Source organism: Atractosteus spatula, chromosome 9 (genome assembly GCF_055471065.1).
Source record: "Atractosteus spatula isolate fAtrSpa1 chromosome 9, fAtrSpa1.hap1, whole genome shotgun sequence".
NCBI classification, from domain to species: domain Eukaryota; kingdom Metazoa; phylum Chordata; class Actinopteri; order Semionotiformes; family Lepisosteidae; genus Atractosteus; species Atractosteus spatula.
Genome location: NC_142714.1, coordinates 22,611,859 through 22,635,277, shown reverse-complemented (window position 1 = coordinate 22,635,277; position 23,419 = coordinate 22,611,859). Strand labels below are relative to the sequence as shown.

Here is a 23,419-nt window from a genome sequence, read left to right as displayed (position 1 = left end):
GCCTTGTTTACCCATAATTGGAATATACATTAAAACCAAGTAACTACACATCGCAGTAAATGTTTAAAATCAAGATTGCACTGCACATTTAGTATTCTTAAGATAATCACTAACATCCCTCACTATATCTGATTGCATTTCAAGCAATGCATTATTCCATCAAATATAAGTTGGCTTAACAAAAAAATTAATGAAAACTTCAGAGTTGTCAGGAACAAAGTGCTATTTGAATACCACCTTGATCTTGTCTGCTTAATTTTGGAGAAATATCATACACAACTATTTATTTTCAATGCAATAAAACTGGATACTCACTCCTTCACTTGGGTTTGACATGTGTTTGATCAAAAACCTTGACAACATAATGTAGAAGATGACATTGAGTCTGCTATACTTATCATTTCAAGTGGATTGCCAAATGAAATAAAGAGGTTCCTTCTGTAAATAACTATCATACAGAATTTATTTCCTTGAGTGTTATTATAGAGTTATTAGCATCCAAATATGAAAGATGCTGGAGAGTAAGTAATCTAGAGATCTCCATGTCACAATGCCAGTGAACATAAAACAGACGGACAACTTAAGCAAAGAGCCTTCTTTCCCCCATAGTCTAAATTTAAGATCACTGCAGTATCTTAAAAGACACTAGACTTTGCATCAATGAGTTCTTCATTTTTAGCAATTTTTCTAAAGCAGTTTCTCTATCCTCATGCTACAAGGCCAAAGAGAAAGTGTTCAACTTTGTTGTAGTATCGAGAATTACAGTAAATCGTGAACAGGAAACTGGCTGAATTGCACAAGCATGCAGCTACCTGCACATTTGCTCATGCAACTCAAGATCAGGAAATACTTCAGATTTCTGCACATATAATGCATTTTGCAGGATTGTGCAACCATTGTCCAGAAGCATAAGTTCACAATTTCTGTACACAATAACACCACAATTTAGATACCTGTATTGCACTGAATATGTCACCCATTTTGACTTCAAAAGCATCTGAAGGCTGATTTGTTTTGTTAATTTTATAACAGTAGCAGGATTTTCAGTCCCTGTAAAATCATTTTGCCAAATTTGTTCACAACAACGAACATTTGCCACACTAGGCAAGAGTAGTGATTTCCACAAGCATACAGTAATGGCCTAACAAGTGTTTCCACAAGCACATCCACATGTTACAAAACACATTACTAGCTGATCTGATGTGTCAAAAAGATAATTTGGTGCTGGCTGATTTTCGAATTGTACTGGTGGATTATACGGCCGTATTTGGTCAGAGAACCTGATGACAATTGTAGGTGAGAGGTTGACAAGCAAACCCTCTAGTATGAATGTGTTTTGCATTTAAGCAACAGATACAAGAAATGTACATTACAATATTTTAACTTACACAAGTGAGGTGTGTGACAAGAAATGCAATGCATTTTTTCAGATGCATCTTACATTTTTGAACAGTTAAGGCAGGACAGACTACGACATAACACCATTACTTACCAGCAACATGTGGGGTCTAAAAATTGCTCAATACAAGCAGTTGGCTTGGGCTAATGTGCCTTAAATGCTGCTTTACAGGTATGAAGGTAGTCTATTAATAAATACTGAATAGTGCCTATTGAAGCTAAACTACAGGAAAAACCCAGATCGAAGTAATTCTGTCAATTTCATATGATTTCTTCTCTTATTCACACTACCAGATTCCCACTGATCTGTTCCTGTCCCTAGTCACTGATACATTTCTTTCCAGTGCTGTTTCTCTTTTTATGTCACTGGACCAAGCTACTAAGTCATTTTCTCTACTATCTGTAGCATAGTCAGATATATCCAAATATGAATATTTTATATTTTTTTATTAAAAAAAAAAATTTGAAGAGAAAACCCAAAGTGCCTACTCAGAGAACTGACTAATGCTACTGGTTTTGACATCCAGTATACTAGAGGATGAGTCAGCAATTCAAAGGGAGGAGAGAATGTTCCCCTTACTGTTGAAAAGCCCCCTAATTAAATGATTCAACTTTTTAAAAGGCCTTTACAATTCTGAGATTGCTTACAGTCCTATTTTAAAAAAATAAAATCTAAAGTATGGCGCTTGGTTTTGAAAACGTGGCATTATCTTATACCTCAGTAAGTTTCACAGAGATATTTTACAATTTCAGAGGGATTCTTCAACTTTCTGAACTGAGGTCTCCGATAGCTCTGTGAAACGGAAAGAAACTTAGCACCGAGTTGGTGTGCTCTTGTGTATCTCTAATTTTTTTACCTTAGCATCATATAACACAATTATTTTAATGTTACTAATATTGCATAACTCCATATTCTTTTTGGTATAAGAGAAAATAACAGCAATATATTGACATTTTTGTGCAGCTTCAGACGTGAATATACTGTACATGATGTAGTGAGGTGAAAGCACTTAAAACTCTTAAGATGAAACAATATCTCCTCATTTAACTAAGTATAACTGCCATCAATTGAAATCTAGTCAATAGAGAATATTCCTTACATGATATTATAATCAAGTAAACAACAGTGATGAGAGATGAGATACAATGATGAGAGACAGGGTAACTCTCATCTCCCTGGACCAGAAATTGCACACTAGTTCTGTATTCCAGTAGGGCACAAGAAGAACCTTTCACATTAGACTTTAAACTGCAGCCTTGTCCACAGTTCAGAAGATTCCACAGCCTTTTTCTTAAGAGCCAAGTTTAAAACCAGGTAATGGTTTGTATCTTGTATCTGCCTCAAGACCTTGTGTCTACTTTTAAAGATTGTTCCCAGTGCACACCTAAGCTATTCCTAGAACAAAAGACTGGAATGTCAATGCGACTTCCTGCTTTACATAAAGTCACATTATTAAAAAGAATATTCACTGATAAACTGTCTTCCCTATATGGTGTAGATAAAGGAAAGTGTGCACTTAAAAAAACACTGATATATTGCAAGCAGAACCTGCAATTATCTAAAAGAAAATCCCTTATTAGTTATGACTCATCCTTTATATACAATTTTAGACATGATAATAAAGTAACCGTGCCTTTATATTATCACCCACATTTGGTCCTTGAAGTTTCAGGGAGTTGTGGATATTAGACTGACATGTATGTTTCAGAATTCTTTAAGAGCTGATATTTCATTTTGCCTTTCATCTTTAAATAGGGGCTTCTAAATAAAACGGAGATCTTTCAGTGGTGTGTGTTTCACAGTGTCTCAATGAAGACATTACACCCCAAATGTAACAAATCTTTATGGATAAAGACAGCATTACCAAAAGTACTGGGACCGTGTCAGAGGCCAAGTGCTTTATAGTGGCATGTTAGTCTAAGGAATGGTAGAGTCCATAAGACTACAGAGAACTTATGATTTCTAAAGTCCCCTGAGGAGAAAATTGTAAGACTGAAGAAACTAAGTCCTACAGTATTAACCATAAAACGTGTTAACAACAAACTGGTTTTCAGGACTAAAAACCACCACCACACTGGAGATCAAGACACCAACAGATTTGTCTGTATTCTTTCTATGTTAAGAACTGCAACATGTACATAAGGATTTTGTCGCAGGACAGGCATCCACAAGCCAAAGTGTGTGTCTGTCAATGCACGCAAAAAGCTTATAGTTGAATGTGGAGGAGATGCTGTGGTGCTGCGTAGTCTCACGGTTTTGTCCAGGGCAGCCACTTTTTTGTAATGGATGCCCTGATCCCTTTCATGTATTAGGACATTCTGAACAGTTCTAGCGAAAATTATCAGTATTTATGGAACATCTACTGGCACAATTCTGTGTCAAAGCTATGAGTTTAACACAGCAGTTCCGGAAGAACTTTACTTGAAAACATTTCAGAGAGAAAACTGACCTCACTCGTGTACAACACCTGTGGGTTGAACTGTAACAGCAAGAAACTAACTTCTCCTGCTGCACTGAAAAAACACTCTGCAGGAGGAATAGCACAGAGGATTCCGCAAGTCGGATTTCAGAAGGTAGTGGGAAGTATCCCTGGCAGGATTGCAGCATTGGTAAGGCCACGCATGAACTTGAGCACTATGTTAAATACAATGTCAACAGATATAGTCTGTTACTATGGCTGTTGTCCCAAGACTTTTGGTAATACAGTATAAATGCTATCAGTCTGTAGAAAATCTCTGTGTTTTCAGTATAGGAAGGAAAATGCGGACGTACAGAAAAAGCGAATGAGCAGCTGTCAAGAGGCTGAGCTGGCCCTGGAGCCCACAGTGTACTGACTGAGGCGCGGTGGAGGACATGTCCAGGCCCTATAGGCGAGGAGCAGGCCGAGGGCCAGAGCCCAGGTGCGAACAGGAGACAGGAAGAAGGCCAGGAGGCCGTATGTCTCCAGCAGGAAGTGGCAGGAGTACGCCTGCCAGGCCAGCAGCGCCAGCATGGTCAGGTTAACCAGCAACGTCCGCACCCTGCCAGCACGCTGGAAATGGGAGCGAAAGCAGTTGCCGCGACAACGCAGGTTCAGGCTCCAGCAGAGATAGCAAGTCAGGGGCATGTTGAAGAAAACAATCTGGAACAAAACAAAGAACACAACTGTTTTTTAGAAGACATTAGCAATTTACAGCACAGCGCAGCATCATATAGTGGGAGTTTTAATTTTTATTTAGAAAGATTTGCACAAAGCTATTTTAAGTCCACCATTACTTTAAAAATGTTTTGAACTACTATTCTTTTGACACATAATGAAGAAAACTCAACTTAATTGGGAATTACCTTAACTATAATATTATGGAAATACAAAATACAGTGGTGTATAACTTTGTAAGATTTCAATAAAAAATAATATTTCTATTCTTGAAGGTAAATTAAAAAAAATTATACTTTCAGAGATAATTAAGTGTCTAAGGACAGAAGTTCATTTTTAAGGGGTATTAGAAATACTGTAACGTAACTCTGGATATACTATCTCAAATATTGTTAAATTATGTAACTCTTGATATATTGTTATGTTGTTATGTGACTGATGATGTAGGTATACTATATAAATCTTGATAAAAAGGCGATGTTTTTTATAAAAACTACAACATGAAGCTCATAAGTGTAAACTCACACACAACACAAAATTATGAACAAAAACAACATTCCAGTGCCCAGTGAAAGTGCAGTACCATTGCAGTGAATGGCCTCTACGATCACAGAATTTGCTATATGAATAATGAGTACTGGTAACTAATGGTTTAGCTGGGCTACTTCTTGTGTGTATTGTCTATGTAAAACTGAGCACAAATTGTCAGTTAGGTTGACCTGAAATGTGAATGTACAATATAAAATTGCACTGTTCAATTAAATGAGAAGAAAAGAGGACACGGTAACACCAGATTTCTGCAGAGTTTGTTGTGGACATGATTAAAGACGGCGTATCATTTTCTGATGATACTCGTGTCTTTAAAGAGGCTATCATCTGGATCTGCCCAGCAACTGTCACGTTGACCTTTGCCCTGCTCAGGCCAGTGTTCAGGGGCGGGAGTAATAATGTGGGGCTGATTTTCATAAAAACACAACCACACCCATGACAGGGGCGGCCCAGGAGGGGCATACCAGGCAGTGCTAAGCAGCTGTTTGTATTCTAATCGTGCGCTTTGCAATTAAATACATGGTGCTGCATTTTTATCGCGCTTTACAACACAATTACATTACATAGCTTATGAGAGTAAGAAAAAGCAGCAAAAACTGAAGGACACTCGTGAGCACAAACAGATGGGACTGCACATTTGCCAATTGTGTCAGTGTTTTCTCTGTTAAAAATGTAAAAAGAAACATGCCCATCTCATTCCAAACATGTGGAAAGGGGATGAATGTCCTAAAGAAGCTTGATTTGTGTGCCAGAGTTAATATACATTATTTGGGTTAGCTGTGTTTTATGTATTTATTGTATACTGGCTTCGTAGTGAATACTGGCCATACATAACAAGAAATTCAACTATTTCTGCTCTTCTCCTGCTGGTCCAAGGTGACCCCTACAATTTAGTTCAGGAATGTCTTGTAAGTATATTACAACTCATTAATTCCCATACAAGTATTATGACGCAGATTGTTTAAAATTAAAAAGAGAAGGTATAATCTTTACACAAAGGATTATGGGAATCTGGAACAAGATACCCAGCTATGTTGTCAAGGCTGATGACCTGATACCCACTGTAAGCAGGAGGAAGATTGAAGTGGGACATGTATATATCTCACTTATCCAGCATCACAGTATCACCACTTAAGCACATTGTGAGAGGTGTTGATGGGGTCTGTTAATCTAACCTCAAACAAAAGTTACACTAAGATATCAAAAAGCGGACTTGCTTTAGCAGCCCCAGTGGCTTAACGCTACATAATAAAAGACAGGAACAACACCCACAAACAGAATAAACCAGACCAATGTCTTCTGCATATCAAAGGACAGAACCTAGAGCAAGACAGAGTAGGACTAGAAGTAATTACATATCAAAGAACAGGACAAGCACTCAGATTGTGAAACAAAATTTCTTCTGACTGTATACAAGAGCTGGGAAACCCTTGCAGTTTGTCTGTTCTGTGGGGCAGACCCGGCGCGTGTTGTTGGACTAATTGAGCTCAATAAAACTGAATCTGCACAAGACTGTGTCCTGCTCCTCTGATGAAGAATTTCCCACGGCAAAGATATTCTCAGATAATTAGCTACTAGCCACCAAACAATTCAGATCACACACCTGAAAGATTCCTACGACAAACGTCAAGCTTCCTTCTAGAAAGTGGCCATCCACAAACACCCCAAATGCAAAGCAGGCCCCCTTGTGGCCATCAATAACCTCTCCAACAAACCAGGGACCTGGAGGAAAAACAAGACATTACAGCCGGTTACTATTTCAGAAAAATGCCTTGGTATGTCCAACACTTACCAACTACACCAACACTAATGGAAAATAAAAGAGCATCTTAACAACACTTTACAGTTTCTTTTCCTAATGATGGAATAAAACAGCAAAAATAATGCAGGAGCCTTAAAGTCCAGACAGGTGAACATGTAAATTGCCCTAGGTAGACTGCATTTGGAACACTTTTCTTTAATCTGTGAAAATAAACACCGGGGCTCAATGGCCTGAGTTATGGCATTGGGCTAAACTATGTGAAAGACAGCAAAGAGAATGTGGGACTGGAATGTTTAAAAAGGGCACTAAACTGGACTCTTCTTATCTTCTTATCTCATCAGTGCAATGTGTACTATGGCCTCACCGAAGGCAGTGTAGAGGTTGAAGAGCAGTAAAGAGTAGTAGAACATGTTGGCTTTGCTGAAAACATGAAGAGACAGACATGCCTGGGAGTAGAAACCTGAAGATCCTGGAAAAAATACAAATACAATAAAAACTTTAGAATGTTTTAAAGTAGTTCAGCAGCAGACAGTTACAGCATAATTACAATTACTGTACAAGAAATACTCGTTGCTGTTATTTCTATGGGTCTTGAACTGAAGGACCAAATCAGTAATTACATCAAGTAAAAAAAGAGCAACAGTGGAGTCTGAGCAGAATCTGAGTGTCTGCTGTGTTTGTTACACAGTCCCAGACAACCTGCTTTCATTTATAATCTTTCTCTTCTGCATTTATTGTTTTCTGGTTCAAACAATTACTTCTAATATTTAATTTTTGCATTGCCTGCCACTTGTTCTGGCAGTTATTGTGTTCATTCTTCCTCAGCTTATAAAGTTACCTAGCCATTTTCTGCAACGTAGTAAAAAACAACTTAAGGGGGAAATGTTTGACTTTATTTTTCAATTTTTTTTCATAGGTTTCAGGCCTGCAAGATGGAAAATCAGAAGGATTTGCTACTCGATCTGTGCTACTAAACTCATGCCAGAGCAGGAACTGATTTACATCTTAAGTTTTCTAACAATCCAGAATGATCTAATTTGAACTTCATAAAGTTAAATGAAAGCTTCTCCATGAGTAAAATAATGAGAGATAATAAAAAAACGCTAATAAATCAAAAGGTACTTTTGAAGGTCTCCATACTTTTAAATGTCACCATTTGAAATAAATGGCATGATAGGAATTTCTAAAAAAGACTTCATAAGACTGCAGATTTGAACAGGGGTATTAAATGACAAGCTGGAAAACACCCCAAAATCTGCAAATGTGTTTCTGTCAGGTATAGGGGGAGCAAGAAAAATGTGCACCTCTCCGATCTTGTAGAAACAAGGAGTGTGAATAAGTGGGATAGTCTGACGTGGAGAAGGTGTGCTTTGTGCCGAACAGAAATCAGAGGAGCTGGGACAAACGCCTGTGTCTTACCTCTCAGAGAGGGGGTTCCCAGGTAGCGGAAAGCCACAATCAGGGCAACATTAAACAGCACCAGGAACACAAAGGCGACTCTAGCCTAAAAACAAACAAGTCCCGAAGAATGCTGTCAAACTGCGGTTCCAACACTCCTGGGAGTCGTCAAGCAGGTACGCATCAGAGAGATTACAGGTTATCACTGTGGGGAGGGAAGAATCGATTTCTCCTGAAGAAAGATCTGCTGCAGTTCTTAAATCCCTGGTTGTGGATGTGGGAACGTTTAACTACTTCACAGCTTTAAAAAAAAAAGCTTTTTCCAGATCATGTTTATATCTGTATTTGAAACATCATAAAACTGTCTAAGCATCTGCTGTAGGCCCTGCATAGCACACAATTACTATTGTTTTTTGTGCTCCCTAGTGTGTCACATATATCTGGTTATTTTAGTGATATGGGTGCTTGCATACTTTTCATTCTTTTTTCTTAAAAGACAAAACTCCTCCCCCCCTCACACTTTTCACACTGCTCACTGTCAAGAATCATTCAATTAAATTCAGCTGTTCTTCTGATGTCACAGAAATGTTGCACAGATGAATCATGACTTGAAATAAAATACTTAAATTATATAACTTTTTAATAATAAACTTCCAAAAGCACATCTGGAACTTAACTCTGCAGACATCATGGGACTGTACGTGTATGGAAAAGGCAAACCAGACAAACATTTGAAATAATTCTTTAAGTAGATACCTTATATAAGGGCTGTATAAGTGATTATAAAATCCACTGGTTTGTTCCAAATAAGATAAAGAACCCTTTATCGTGTAAATATGTCAGATTTCAGAATGTTACAAGGCTGACGAAGGTCTCTTTTTAATTTGGTGACATTAGCAGTTTTCATCTTTTAGGATTACAGATCATTACGTTGTGAATGGACATGGCCCAGACCCTACTTTCAGATGATCATTTCCCATTTAACTGCAGTTCATCTGTTCATAAGAAGGGACTGTCCTTCAGGGTAGGAATGTAGACAGGAAATGAGTCAGAAACACACACAGGAAACAGTCAGTGATGTTGTAGGCAGCTGTGCGAGCAGGAGAGCTTCTCACCAGGATGTAGTGGTCAGTGAGGAGGATGAAGGACTGCAGGAACCCAAAGCCCAGAGTCACCTTGTCGTCCAGCGTGAACTGCTGCTCTCTCACTGTCGAGCGGCCAGCAGAGTCCTGTCCAGAGAGAGACTCTGAGTGACACACGCCACGCTGCGCTGCGCTGTGCTCTTACTCCTCTCCCCTGCTTCACTTCTCCCCATTCTGGAGTACGAGCTAAAGCAAGCCCTGATTTAAAACAGAGCTCACGGAACTGTCTGTATGTGTTTCACAAGCCGTGCTGTGCTATGCTTGTCAGCCTCAAACATTTCAAATACAATCTACTCTCTGACAAACGTCGCACAATACCACCCAACAAGTGCCTCGGGCACTGCACTTATGAAACACACTTAAATAAGGGGACTGGTAGCCCTGTGACTAGTACCAGATCAGGCTAATCAATAGCAGATGCTGATCAGCTCTTCTCACCTCCTGAGAGGAGAAAGGATGCAGTGAAGACGGGACAGTTCATTTCTAAGCATCTCTCAATTCATCTCCATTTTACCTCTCAATAATTCCATTTAATACTGTAGGTGCAGTTACTGGGATCCTGTGAGCTCCAAGGATAGTCCCGTTTAGTGCCAAAAACAGATATCTGTCTATGCGTCTTTCTGTGTTGTATGTGTGAAATGAGCAACTTAGCACTTAGTATCAAGGTTGAAACATAAACATAAGAAATTATATCACACACAAAACCCAGTTATTCTGTCAGCTAAAAAAATGGGAGTGAGCAATGAAATCTAATTTTTCTCTTAAGAACATGACAACAGTTACAAATAAGAGGAGGTCATTCAATCCATCTAGAATATTTGGCAGGAAGTAGCTACTGTATGTGATCCAAGGATCTCATCCAGCCTTTTCTAGAAAAATGTTAGGGCATTGACTTTCACAACGTGGCTGAGCAGCTTTTTCTAGTACTTGGTTTTAAATGCACTTTTACATACTTTCCATCACTACAAATATTTTTTATGCTATTTTTACAATTACCCATTCTAACAGATGGACCATTTGCCTTTCAGCTGGTTTTAGTTATTTTCTCAATTTTGTTTTTGAAAAATGATAAGATACTGTTTTCAGCAGCGTGAGAGCACCATCAGTGTGTTGTTGAGCTCCAGTAATGGTGTCCAGAAAAGCTAGCCCTGCCCATGTATGACATCAGTGTCCTGTCCTTCTTTCCACTAATCTTGAGAGCAGTTCAGTTCACCACATCGTGCAAAATTGGCACCTACTCCTTTAACTGGGATTTTGAAACACACCCTGTGGACACCCAATATGAACTTCAACAGAAAATACTTCACATTAAAACCAGCCGGGACTACAAGGAGCGACATCTCTTGCTCTGTAATTGAGAAAAACAGTGGCTTCAAAGACTGCAACTCGAATGAAAAAATTGTTTTGACAACCTGGTAAGTGAAGAGGACACCTCCACACATCCCAACGCACTGACTGCACTTACCTCCACTTTGACCCTGATGGAGTGGAGCCCTTTAGAATAGCTCTTGGGGTCCCAGGCCAGCACATACAGCGGTCCTTTCCCAGGACGGGCCTCACCCAAGGGCTTCTGGTCGATGCTCACGTAGACCGCCGTGATCGGCGCTTCCGAGAAAGCCAAGATTCTGACAAGATCCAACACAAGGACAGCCCGATGACGTGCCCCACAGTCTTCCACAGTTCCTAATCCTGATCACATACTTTCAGTGTGGGCTTGTGGACTAAAGGTCACCTATGTTTTGTATGTCTGACAACTTTGCACGGACTGTTTTACATTTACATAGACTGTTTGCACCTAGAACCCTAGCTTTAATTTCTAACATATTCACAATCTGTTTGAAGGGGTTTATGTTTCATGATGGGAGTTCTCCCCTTGACAAGAGACCAGATATGGGGCAAGGCACCCAAAGAGGCAGAAATATGTCGCTAAAGCAAAATTAAAAACAGAAAAATGCTACTCTAAAAATACCATGAAGATTAACTGACTTTCTGAGGTAGGGGGAAAAAATCACTGGGGCCTGTAACCTGTGCATGGCTGAAAAAGTCCCACAGACATTGAATTATAACCACATTTTCAAAGGTTTCCAGACATGTAAATAGTTACGGCAAAACCTCAGACAATCTGCTGGCATCACCGACTGTGGCTCTGAACCCACTGGCTTTGTAGTGTATTTGTTGAGCCTTATTTCTGTAACACTCGGAACTGCAGTGAAAACATGAGCAGGTGTATTAAAATCAATTATCATACAGTTGTAAGGGGAAATTCCTTTGACTGTTATTTTGTCCTGGTGATCATGGGAACATGTATGCGGTGCTCTGGAGACTGATTCCCCAAACCTGATGTGTGTGGAGTGCCGGATCCTGCCTAGGGGCTCGGCGTCAGGGTGGGCATACAGAGCAGCCTTGGGGTTGGTGATGAGGACGACTGGCCACTCCTCGAACCGCAGGTCCGAGAAACTCAGGATGTCGTGGTCCAAGGCCAGCACACGGTACCTAACAAAGGCAAGGAGGTATTCAGAAGCCAGTATTTAGAGCCACTCTGGTGTGCTGCCAAACAGAACTCAGGCCACGGGGACATTCAGAAATCATTGTAAACTGAACAGTGAAACACAAACCAAAAAACCAGTAGAAACTACATGAAAGTGCATTTTGAGCACCTCTTACCCAAAGGGTTGTGGGTGTATGGAACAAGGTGTTCAACTATGTTGTTGGCCTGGTCTCTTTCAAGAAACATCTGGTTGAAGGGCCAAAGGGCTTACCGTCTGGCTTGTAACCTTTCAGATTGTAATTTGAATGCAAAGAATTTTTAAAAACGCCATGGATTTTGAAAAAAATGGGGAAACTGTGATGTAAGAACCACTGTTTGATCATTTGTTAATGGATGGCCATGAGACCTTAAAGTGTCTTATTACTTAGCCATTATCACCCTCTTCCCAGAAAAGAGAGTTTTTGTGTAGCTCCAGTTCAAAAGCCGTTCCTCCAGAGGCTCAAACGGAGTACTGTGTGGAGACGAGCGTGGTCTCACCTGCGGTTGTCCATCCAATCTCCTAGCTCCAGCTCCAGGGTGCCCCACGGGTGCCGGCTGTGCAGCACTGGCATCAGGCCCCCTAACGTGTGGAGGTGCCCACACAGGTATGCCACAGCCGAGCTGCAGAGCCGAGACAGAAATGGGCACTCAGGCCTGGGACGCTTTGAGGAAAGCTTTCCCAGATTCCCCTCCAGATCCCATCTAGTGGGATGTTTATCTCACTTTAAAGCCAAACACTTTAAGAACTTACTCTGTCTGTATTATCAGTTCAAACGTGTCCAGCAAAAGCAAAAAGCAGGAGACTAAATACAGTTTAATACGAGCCTTTTATAGTTGGGACTGGCAGCGAGGAAGACATGTGAAGCTATGAAAAAGCAAGACTGATATTTGAAGCCTTTTTTCACATTAGCATTCTCTATGTTTCTTTCATGTTTTCCTAACATTTTTGAAGAAATTCAACTTCTAATGGCGTCTCCAATGTTGAGCATATTTGTATGTTAGAATAAAAGACAGTGAGGCAATTTTTAAAGTCTATGTTATGTACTAAAGGAACTTAATGCCTCATGGTAAATTTTGTAACCATCTGCAACTGTCAAAGATAATGTTCATTGTATATGAACCAGGAGGACCCCAGGGCCCAACCACTCAACCAGCACCTTTACTGACTGAGCCTAGTGACAGCTAACAGACAGTGACCCGAATTATATTAGGATGACTTCATGTAGGCCTTTTCATAATCTTTTTTATTGAATTTCACCATAACATGGTAGTTAAATGTGATTTTCAATCTTATTGATTTGAATTGAGGTAACTGGATTAACATTTTGTCACCCTCTTGTAAGAGCCCCTACATCACTTTTGGATTGGAGTCTGAGGGAATAATGCCATCTACAGCTACAAACACCACTTCAGCTGCAACCTGTACAAAACCAAACACGTATGTCTTGTCTGATTACCTCATCACCTGTCGGATCCCAGGAGAGGTGGAGATAATGGTAGACGTGGTATAGTGTCCGAACCAGATAGACTGGTTGCTCTTCTGGCTCTCTAATTCAAAGCTGCGAAGCTCATCCATTTGAGTCTGAAAGGAAAATATTTGCTTACTACAATTTAAACAACACAAAGTTGCTTGCTTACTTTTCAGCCCTCTAAAGAAATAAAACCACGTTTTAAGTTGCAGATTTTAAGTTACTGCATGATTTTCAGCAAGGAGAAAACAACTGCGTCAAAAGTAAATTCTAAAGCTTGATTTGGGTCACAGAAGATACAGTTTTAAACAGGGATAAAGAAACTATTTTCAGATCTGTTCATTGAGCCTTCAAAGATATTAAATGGACTTGTTTACATAAATTGGTCTTAAAAACCATTGTATGGCATGGGATTAGGTTAAGAGTTTTAAAGGGTCTCGTTCTTTACTTCAGTCTATGTTTCTTGTGGGATGAGAATTTTCTACAGCAAGAAATGTTTTATTACTTTTCCATATTTTCCCCTAGACAACAGTGTTACAACTGCAGATTACACAACAATTGCATCAGAATCAGTATTAAGCAGTGTGAGAGACATTACAGGTTTGGACATCTAAAATAATATTTCATTCTGTCAACCTCTTGTAACATAAACTGATTCTTAATAGGTTGTTCAACTTGTGTTTTCTGTGCTACATCCAGACCTATTTCAAAAAATTTTGTTTTGTAATTTAAGCATACTTTACAGTTTGTGGGAGTACGGAACAAGCTACCAAGCCATGGTGTTGAAGCTGGCTTCTGTGAAGAAACAGCCGGATGAGATCTCAGATCTGTCAGCCAATATCAAATGGTCTAGATACTGTAGGTCGAATGGCCTCCTCTTATTGGTAAAAAGGCAGGAGGTGCAGACAAGATGGCAATTCACGTCTTAACCATATTTCCCAAAAGGAAATCACACATGACCTGCCATCCTCATCTTTAAACCAACCAAACTGCCTTCTGACAAATGGACAGGTGTTGGTTTAAAGATCAGGACGTGGTTGCTTCCAATATTTTGCATCTGCCATCTATTGTGTGTAGTGTAGTAGTGTGTAACATACCCGCCTTGTGCCCCTCCTTTTATAATGTTCTTCAGTGGGTACACAGCCCACTCGTCTAGTACATCCTTCAAAAAAACTGACCACCACAATGCTTTGCACTGCAGTAACATTTGCTCAGGTGCTACGAAAAATGAGCACCAATCCATTTTCCAAGCCCGTGTGAAATAATTGTGAAATAAACTACCTTACTTTCTTTCCACTGCTATGCTCTCTTTTTCCAAATTTGCAGCGAATAAAAACTGGAGCCTTTGTACTTTTAGGCACTGTGGTTGGTGTGCCGGAAAGCCAGAAAAATTGAGCTCTACCTGATTCAAAATTCCAAAGAAGTTATAGGGCCTTTTGGGTCCTGGTGTTAGAGTGGCATCAGCACAGATGAAAGAGTAGTTTCCAAAGGAGGTCTGGTGGACGTAGTGAAAGGAGCCCACTTTCTGATTAGAAGAGTATTTCCTGAATCGACAAAACGACAACATAGGTTACTTGAAATGAAGACAGACTGTTGTAAAAATTCAGACTGGCACTGGTGTTCCTTAATATTAATGTGTCTGTGCATTCTAGAGTATTTTGTGGTACAGACAGTCTTTCTTCATGAACCTCTTGGCAATATTTCTATTAACCAGTAATTATAAATTATCTTTGCCTCTATAGCATTGCTAGAGACATGCATACAAAGAGAAGGTAGGACCAGCCTCTTACCTGTAGTAGTTGTTGACACTCTCCACAGATATAATGTTGAAAGCATCTAGAAAGAAAGACAACTATTTGGGAAAAAAGTGTTGTCCTCAGCACATTTCCTTCTAAAATTCAAAAGTTACAAAACAGCTAAATTCCAGAAAGAAAGGCTGGGCCTGGTAAGTACTTGGATGGGACAGAGACCTTCAGAGAAATCCTGGCTATCACTGCAAGAAGTGCTTGTGGACCAGTAGGTGGCACTCCTCCCTCTGGAGGAATTTCCAAAACAATGTCTCTGTATGACGAACAGGAATACAGCTCTATAGGAAGCATCATTCTTCGGATGAGACATTAATACACATGCACATAAATGTTATATAAATGTCAGTACCCTGTGCAAACTGACAGGCTGCATTTCTAATGAGCCAGGCCCAGAGCTAAAATCATGCCACTTCTGTGCTGATGAAAAACTTCAATTTCATGATGAAATATTCATCAAGATTTATCAAATGCTTCATTTTACACTTAAACAGGTATATAAGTGTTTGGTACGTCCTCCGTAAGCAGTGTGTCTTAACTGTACTCTGAGGGAAATATTCGGACAGCTTTAAAATCTGAACTACAGTAGGCTGTGTTTTATAAAGAAAATGAAACTCCTAATTGTGCATCAGCTACATGTGCTTTTCATGATTTTAATACCAAATAATAACAGTTTGTTTCTTCATCAAAATCAATCTTTTCTCCTCAAGTCAAGTTACTCAAGTTAGTAATTCAGTTAGCCCATCTGAAAGCTCATACCCGTAGTAATTAAAGGAATGTGGGGTGTATGGGGGATCATTTTTGGTTTAGAGCTGGAAAATGTAACAGAACAAAGCTACTTTTAGGGATCCAGCAAATCTTGCGATTACATTTACAAGATTTACCTTTACCAGTACCGGTATTCTCTTAAGGAACTTTGCTGCTAATTCTAGAAGGCTAATGCTACTTCCTGAAAAAAATAAAATGGCACAGAAGAGGTCTTGGGAGGCTTCTTCTCTGGTGGAAATATGGCTTTCATTCTGGCTTGGGGGGAGAAAGAGTTCCTGAACTGAGCACGTGCAATCACCCAAAGTCTGTGACTCCTCAGGAGTATATCTGCAGGCAATTATTTGCCTTATCCTGGTGTCCTGAGCCAAGGAGCTTGCTGATTTGGGTTAATAATAATGAAACCAGATCTTCTGCTGAGTACTGCTGTCAAAGAGATTTTATAATTAGGGTCTTTGATGCACAGCATGCACGTAAATACCAAGCTCATTTTCAGTTTTCGCTGTGGAATATGAAAAGTGGCATTGCTAGTACACAAAATGGCAACCCTACAGCGCTGCAGCTCTGTGCTTCAGCTTAGCTGAAGCTAAACCTGTATTGCAAACCAGCTAGGAAGTGTGTAGAACTCATCACCTGACCAGAGCTCATTCTAGTTTCCATGGCAATGAGCAAACTGAGAGCACATGACAACCCCACCCCCAACCGTGATGCTAGTTCATGGCAGGGTTATCCCCAGAAAATGTGGGTGTCCATTTTCACAGTTGTATGGACTAGAGTAACTGGGGTAAAGGACACTGTTTGGGGTACAACAGCAGTGCTCACAATCTTCCAGCCGGGGACCCCGAGTCCTAACCACGACTCTTCACCTCCCCTCTTTGAAACAAACCCTCTTAAAATCAATAGTGCCTAGAGGAAAAAAAATCAAAATAATAAATAAATAATAATGTATAGTTCTGAGTATTTAAAGTCTTTAGATGACCAAAGGCAAAGTACTGTGCCTTCATATTTCCTGAAGATAATTACTTCTACCTGAATTCTACATGCTGTAGACCTAGAGATGGACCTAGTGTTTCTTTAAACACATGAGAACAAGAGGAAGTCATTTGGCCAAATGATTTCTTTCTTCAATAGAGCCTAACTCCCGTACTCCAGGCCGATATTCAGATTTTACATGTCTCTTTAATTCTCCATCTTCCTAAGAACAAGGAAAGGCTTCAACTTGGCTAGTAAGAAATTAATGACTTCAATTAGGTAATTATGGGCTTAAGAGTAAGGAAAACCTGAACCCTTCTGGTCCTGCAGGATTGGAGCTGGGCACCCCAGTCCTACATATACTGTACCCACATTGAGAATACAGAAGGCTGAAGGGTAGGGTGCACTGCATGAAAGCAGATTACCAAGAGAAGGAAACATATTAGGGAAACATATTCTGGGATCTCCCACACTTCATCTGAAATTTGTGACGTAATGTTATGACAGATTCTAGTCATAACATTCCATCGTGTTCTTAAACAACATCCTTCTTCATTTACATGAATCCACCCTCTTTTTTTGATTGTTGTTTTTGCATATTTTCTTCCCGGCTAAATTCAAATTCTGGCACGCATCCAGATGAAATACGTTCTTTTATTTAAAATGCTGGCATGCGGTAATTACACTATGTCATTGGTGTTCTATAAAAAGAACAGCTTGAAAAACGTTACAGATTGTCTCCTCGTCAGCATAACTTCAATCATGCTTTGGACAGGATCTAATTTAGAGTCAATGTTAATTACAACAGGTAGAGAAGATGGAGGTAATGGTGTAATGTTCGCCTGTAGTGTGTGCCTGTAGCAATGACACCCTGCATTTGCTTTTCGTACCATGGTTCCCTCGAATGTCTATCCACTTGGTTTTCTCCAGAACTCTCGAGCGCTTCAGGACGTTGTGGTAGGCCTGCCACTCCACTTCGTGCTGAAGAGAGCCCACCTTGCTCTCGGTCTTTGCATCTGTCAGGTCCCCTGACACAGGAAAGCAAACACAAAGAGGTGCCTCAAGTCCAAATCCTTCACACAAAGAACAGTGTGTGTCCATTCTGAGCAGTTCTGACCTGTCCCAGAATTCTAAATCTGCTAAGTGTTACTCCAATCATACTGTAGGTGAATGCTACCATGTTATTACAGAACTCATGGACACTGAACACTTTAAAATATGGAATATGGCAGCACTAATTGATTGATGCATATGGTTCTGTGTCTCAATAATTCATATAATAATGTCCGGTCCAGCCTCCTTCCCCCTCCTATGCCCTGGAGAGATGAACCAGTTACAACAGGACTCTGATGCTGATGCTGAATTATTAACAAAGGCAGGACTGTCAGTCTCTGCTGCTACAGGGAGGCTGTCCAGCATGTCTTACAGGCATCTTTAAACTGTAAATGGCTTTGATCTGGATGAAGCAAAAATGGTAATGTCTGTCCACTTAGGACAATAACAAAAAAAAGTGTCAAGAAACAAGAACGACCTGTTGTCCTTGATTCTGACCAGCATGGAAATAACGAGCCTCATATACTAGAAGGAAAACGAAATTATATTTCCATCTTGACATTAACTGACATTCATTACCAGGTCCTTATAAATACATCTTAATGACAGGACACTTTAGTTTGATCTGAAACAACAGCCCCTTAAACAATATTCAAGAAGGGGCACTATCCCTGAGTCACTAACTTGTCTACACAATGTCTATTTCAGACCTGATGCACTTTTTATCTACAAAATAGATACTGTATGTGTTTGAACAATTTCTTTTTGATAATAGTTAATGTATTACTTTATATTCTGAATGTTACTCTGAATAAGGGCCCTGAGTCATCAAATAAATAAAAATGGATATTGATCATAGCCCAAGCCCCAATACTACCAAGAATGGAATTTTAGGCAGTACATATTCGCAATACAGTTTAGCAGAAAGAAATCTATACCAAACATGAAATGGAGTCTAATATCTCCCTAGGTGGTCTATAAAATTTTATGACTTCTCTCCACACTTTTTCATGAAGAAGAGATTACCGGTTGCGAGGACTAGATCAGGTTTAATGATGTCCACTGTTTCTGTGCAAAACTTCTCAAAGTCTGGAACTCTTCTGGGATCGTGAAAACGACTAATATGGATGTCCGACACCTGGATTACAAATACATTGACAAAGCAGTGTATGACATATTGTTATGTTCACATAAATAATACCGACACTTGACTCGATAAATATCATTTCTATTAATGCACACAATAATGAGATATTTGAACAATTCTACTTGTCATTCACAATTTTATTAACAATTAAACAAGAATTCAAATTTCAGTATTTACCAAGAATAAAGTCAATTATCCTAGAATTAGATAATAACTCTCCACTGTAGCCTATTGAATATACATATAAACGATCTTTCCAAAGCTTTAGATTCATTATAGATATATAATACTGTACATTAATATTGCCTACACTTATTAAGTTACAATACTGTACACTGGTTTCGAGATTATTTAAAATTGGATTTTTCAGGACTGAAATCTTTATGTTCCTAAATCAGCATAAAGGAGAGCCATGTGGTTCCAGTTTAGGTTAATTATTATTTACTAAACATTAATAATATAGGTCAGAATGTACCAATGTTGCACATAGGCAACATTGATAATAACAATAGATTGTATCCCTACTTGCGAAAAGGTCACTAGAAGATTACCAAAAACACTGATCAGTTTTAATTAGTACTGCCATTCTGAATTAAGGATTGCAAAAATCATATAAGACTGAACTACTGTCATTCACCATGTCTAAGAAAAATGAAAAAGCTGAAACTGTTGAGGTTAGATGAATCTCTTATTTTCAAACCTCAAACAGATAAACTTTCCAGAAGACAAACTGGGTTTTGATTATCTTTACGAACCTTCTTCATCCATACAAAGATTTTAAAGACATGATGGTTGATCATCCATCCATCCATTTTCTAAACACTTCCCCCAATTCAGGGACTTGGGGGATCAGGGCCTATCTTGGACAGCAATGGGATAAGGCAGGATACATCCTGGACCGGACTTCAGTCCATCGCAGGGCAGACAGACACAAACACACACGCACTCACACCAGAAGCCAATTAACCTACTGCTGTGTCTTTGAACACTGGGAAGGAACACCAGGATCACCTGGAGGAAACCCAGATGTATACGGGGAGAACACACGAACTCCATGCAGATAACACCCCAGGAATTGAACCCAGGGCACCAGCGCTGCAAGGTACGGATGCTAACCCCCTGTGCTACCATGCCACCCATGGACTATGACATTTTTTATAAATGTTCTTGTTTAAAATTAATCGTGAAAAAAAACATATTGACTACTTAAATATATTATTCTCCTTTTTTAAAAGTTGGAAATATGTTGCGATTGAGAGATCCTGATCTCAATAAGACTTCGTAGTTAATTCCTCATTTTAAAAACAAGAAATCGCTGACAACAGATTGTGTATTGTACTCTCAAAGATCGATACAGATAATTTATTATTACCAATTTCTTTATTCGTTTTGTTTGACAGAGATGTCATTAGCCCATGGCTTCACCTGCTCAATCTAATCGTGTTACTGTACGTACCACGAGGAAACCGCCTGCAATAACATATCAGTTATACTGTATAGTGACCTGACATGCCCAAACTGTCTTCACATTAGCTTGAGCTGACGTAAGTTCTATGAGCTCAGCGCACATACGTACTGTGTGCAGATCCTTACCTGCAGAAACCAGAAGATATTATCCGGCTCCTCGCCGGGATAAGGAGGGATGGTATTCCAGTCTGTCTCATTGGTTGTTTTGCGACTCGGCTTGGGAAACCGTGAGGTATCGTACACATCCAGTAGCAATGATGCCAAGCAGGCGAACACCAGACCTCCAATGACCAAGCCGCTGAATATCTTGAGCATCCTGGCAGATAACAGACTCTGAGCAAAGCGGGGACAGAGCAAGCTCTGGGCGCCGGAAACAGCAGGTGAAATCACAGCAGTGCTAAAGCGTCCCCATTTGTAATATGTGGGCATGCCCTCTGCTTCGCCGGCACGCGCAAGCCTTCAACACACGGCGCTTCCTGCTTCCGCAACACAGTCCCCATTCAACAACAGCAGGCCAAATGTTACTGTTATTGTCCCCACCAGCTGCACAGTGCCGTACCGTCATTCTGTTTTTCCATAATAATACGATGACACCGACAAGCACGTCATAGTTTTCCTACCACGTAAAATAGTTTATTTTTAAGATGTTGAACCCAAGTGCCGATTTATGGAACACGCAACAGCCACTAGGATTACGTTACTGTAGCGCTGATGCCCGCAGTTCTGCACAGGTTTGCGTTTTTCGCCTGGCCGCTGTTGCGCACCGTCTGTTGTGCAGTTATTTCAGCACAAGTCTGCGCAGATCACCCGCAGATCGGCGCCTCTTTAAAAAGAACCCACAGCTGCAAAATATTATGCAGCGGACTAACAACTGTCTTTCTACTCAATTGTTTATTTTGAAGGCATTTTTTATACACTTACAGTTTATGCCCAAAAATCTACGGTTTAACAGCTTTAATCAAAAATCCTAATCCGGAGTAGCTGCGTGTGACGTCACACGTTGGCCAAGCGTGTGACGTCACACTGACATCCTTGAGCAACTAGGACGCCGCCTGTGCATCGTAACGTGGCGACACATTTCCTAACCGTTTGTTTCGCTCAGGGAACAACTGGATTAAAGCCCTATAAAACTGAAATTCACGACCACCGATATAATATTTCATTTATATTTCGTGTTGTTGTAGTTGTGTTCAGTTTTAATGATTTATGGAAAATGTGGTTTATTATTAACTAAAATGAGGTGCCACTATCCCATGTGAGTAGTGTAAAGAGAATTTGCATTTTGGCAAAAGAATGCAATATTCGTAAAGAGTACTGCATCTTATTTTCACTGGTCTCTGCATTTTAGCGTGTAATTAAGTCCTCCGGTCGGAGAATGTCGCTCTCGTCACCACAGTTTAAACTGAATGATATTCATCAGTAACCAAACTAATTGGCAGCTAATAGTAACGTTTACAAAAGACAAAGAATGTATTTATCTTCTCTTCGCATTGAATATGCACAAAAATATGAACGTTTACAATTGAATACAGCAATCCCGATCAACATAGTTATTACCGGCATTAAAGGGTTTTGGTAGTATACTGATTCTTTTTATTCAAAGCGCTGACGTTTTCATTGATTTATATAGCTTAACATTTTACAGGGGCAATCTGTGCCAATCATCTCACCTCATCTCGAGGTTACCGCATTCATGATACACCCAGGATTAACCTGCCAGAGCTCTAGTCAGGACTCCACACTGTTGCATGTTGGCCAGAAGGGGGCGCGCTGCTGACTGCTGGATCTAAACTCGTGCATGCTATGGGTTGGTGACCTGGGTGCGTTTTCTTCTCGTTTCACCCACTGTCAGATTATGTTTAGAGTAAAACGTAGTGAAGAACACGTAGCACTTTTCAATTTACCATCTGAAATTTAATTCTCGTACTACATTTAAGACAAACTTTGAAGTTAGGTCTTTTAACGTCACGCAACAACGAACGAATGGAACATTCTAGATTATCCTCACTTATTTGAACCCCATATTGAAACACCTTTTTTTTACTTTCTTCAAATCTCAGATATTTTAGGTAGCTTGAAGTTTCTGAGTGTTTTCGAGCCGTACTTTTGAAAAATGTCTAAATGAGGAAATTATTAGATAAGTAAGGTAGTAAGCTATCAGTTAAGAGCAAATAAAGGTTTATTCCATGTTGAAAACAGAAAGAAACACGTTTCGGTTGTGGAGCCTTCTTCTCTTTTCAGCATGGAATAAACCTTGTTGCTTTGCAGCCTACGCATGCAGACGCAGCTTGCTAGTTGAAATTTTTCAATTTGGAAAAAGCTCTCGGTTCCACAATTGAACCAGCGATTTACTTAATAATAGGGATGGCTGACTTCATCTCTTTAATATATTGTATGTCACCCTTTTAGCTGTTTAGTAAAATAAACCCCCAAAACGTTTACTTGCAAAGATTTCAATCACCTCGTTAGTTCAGTCAAGGCCTCGGCTGGAATGAAACCCAGCAGGGGTACGAAGCTCCAGGCCTAAGACTGGGACCCCTGCATTAAGAAACATGTTTGTGCCAGACACCTGAAGTGGAGAGCATGCAGGAAAAATATCAGCACTCATCAGAATGTTCTGTATCTGTACCAGAAGTAAAACCTGGACTTTTTAATTAGTCCTACGAAAGAGCCGTTAAATAAGAATATTTGACCCTGTTGAATATACTGTAGGACGTATAGTAACAGATTTTGACTAAAAATGTTTGAAGTTTGAAGTAATTCAGACTCATCCAAGCAGATTTCTAATTGCTGAGGATTGTATTTTCATGTGGTGGCGATAGGTGCAA

At 39.8% G+C, this 23,419-nt stretch overlaps 1 protein-coding gene across 1 annotated transcript; it reads right to left on the bottom strand.

Moving 5' to 3' along the window:
- Positions 1-438: 438 nt before the first annotated feature.
- tmem62 (transmembrane protein 62) lies at positions 439-21,513 on the bottom strand. Its single transcript, XM_088926093.1, has 14 exons — positions 20,718-21,513; positions 19,004-19,115; positions 17,815-17,952; positions 15,173-15,218; positions 14,785-14,926; positions 13,371-13,495; positions 12,412-12,534; positions 11,724-11,879; positions 10,852-11,011; positions 9,360-9,473; positions 8,266-8,350; positions 7,211-7,315; positions 6,688-6,806; positions 439-4,520 (listed from the first exon to the last, which is right to left on the bottom strand). The coding sequence occupies exons 1-14, from the start codon at positions 21,018-21,020 to the stop codon at positions 4,194-4,196; spliced, it is 2,055 nt and encodes a 684-aa protein (XP_088782219.1). The 5' UTR covers positions 21,021-21,513; the 3' UTR covers positions 439-4,193.
- Positions 21,514-23,419: the final 1,906 nt, after the last annotated feature.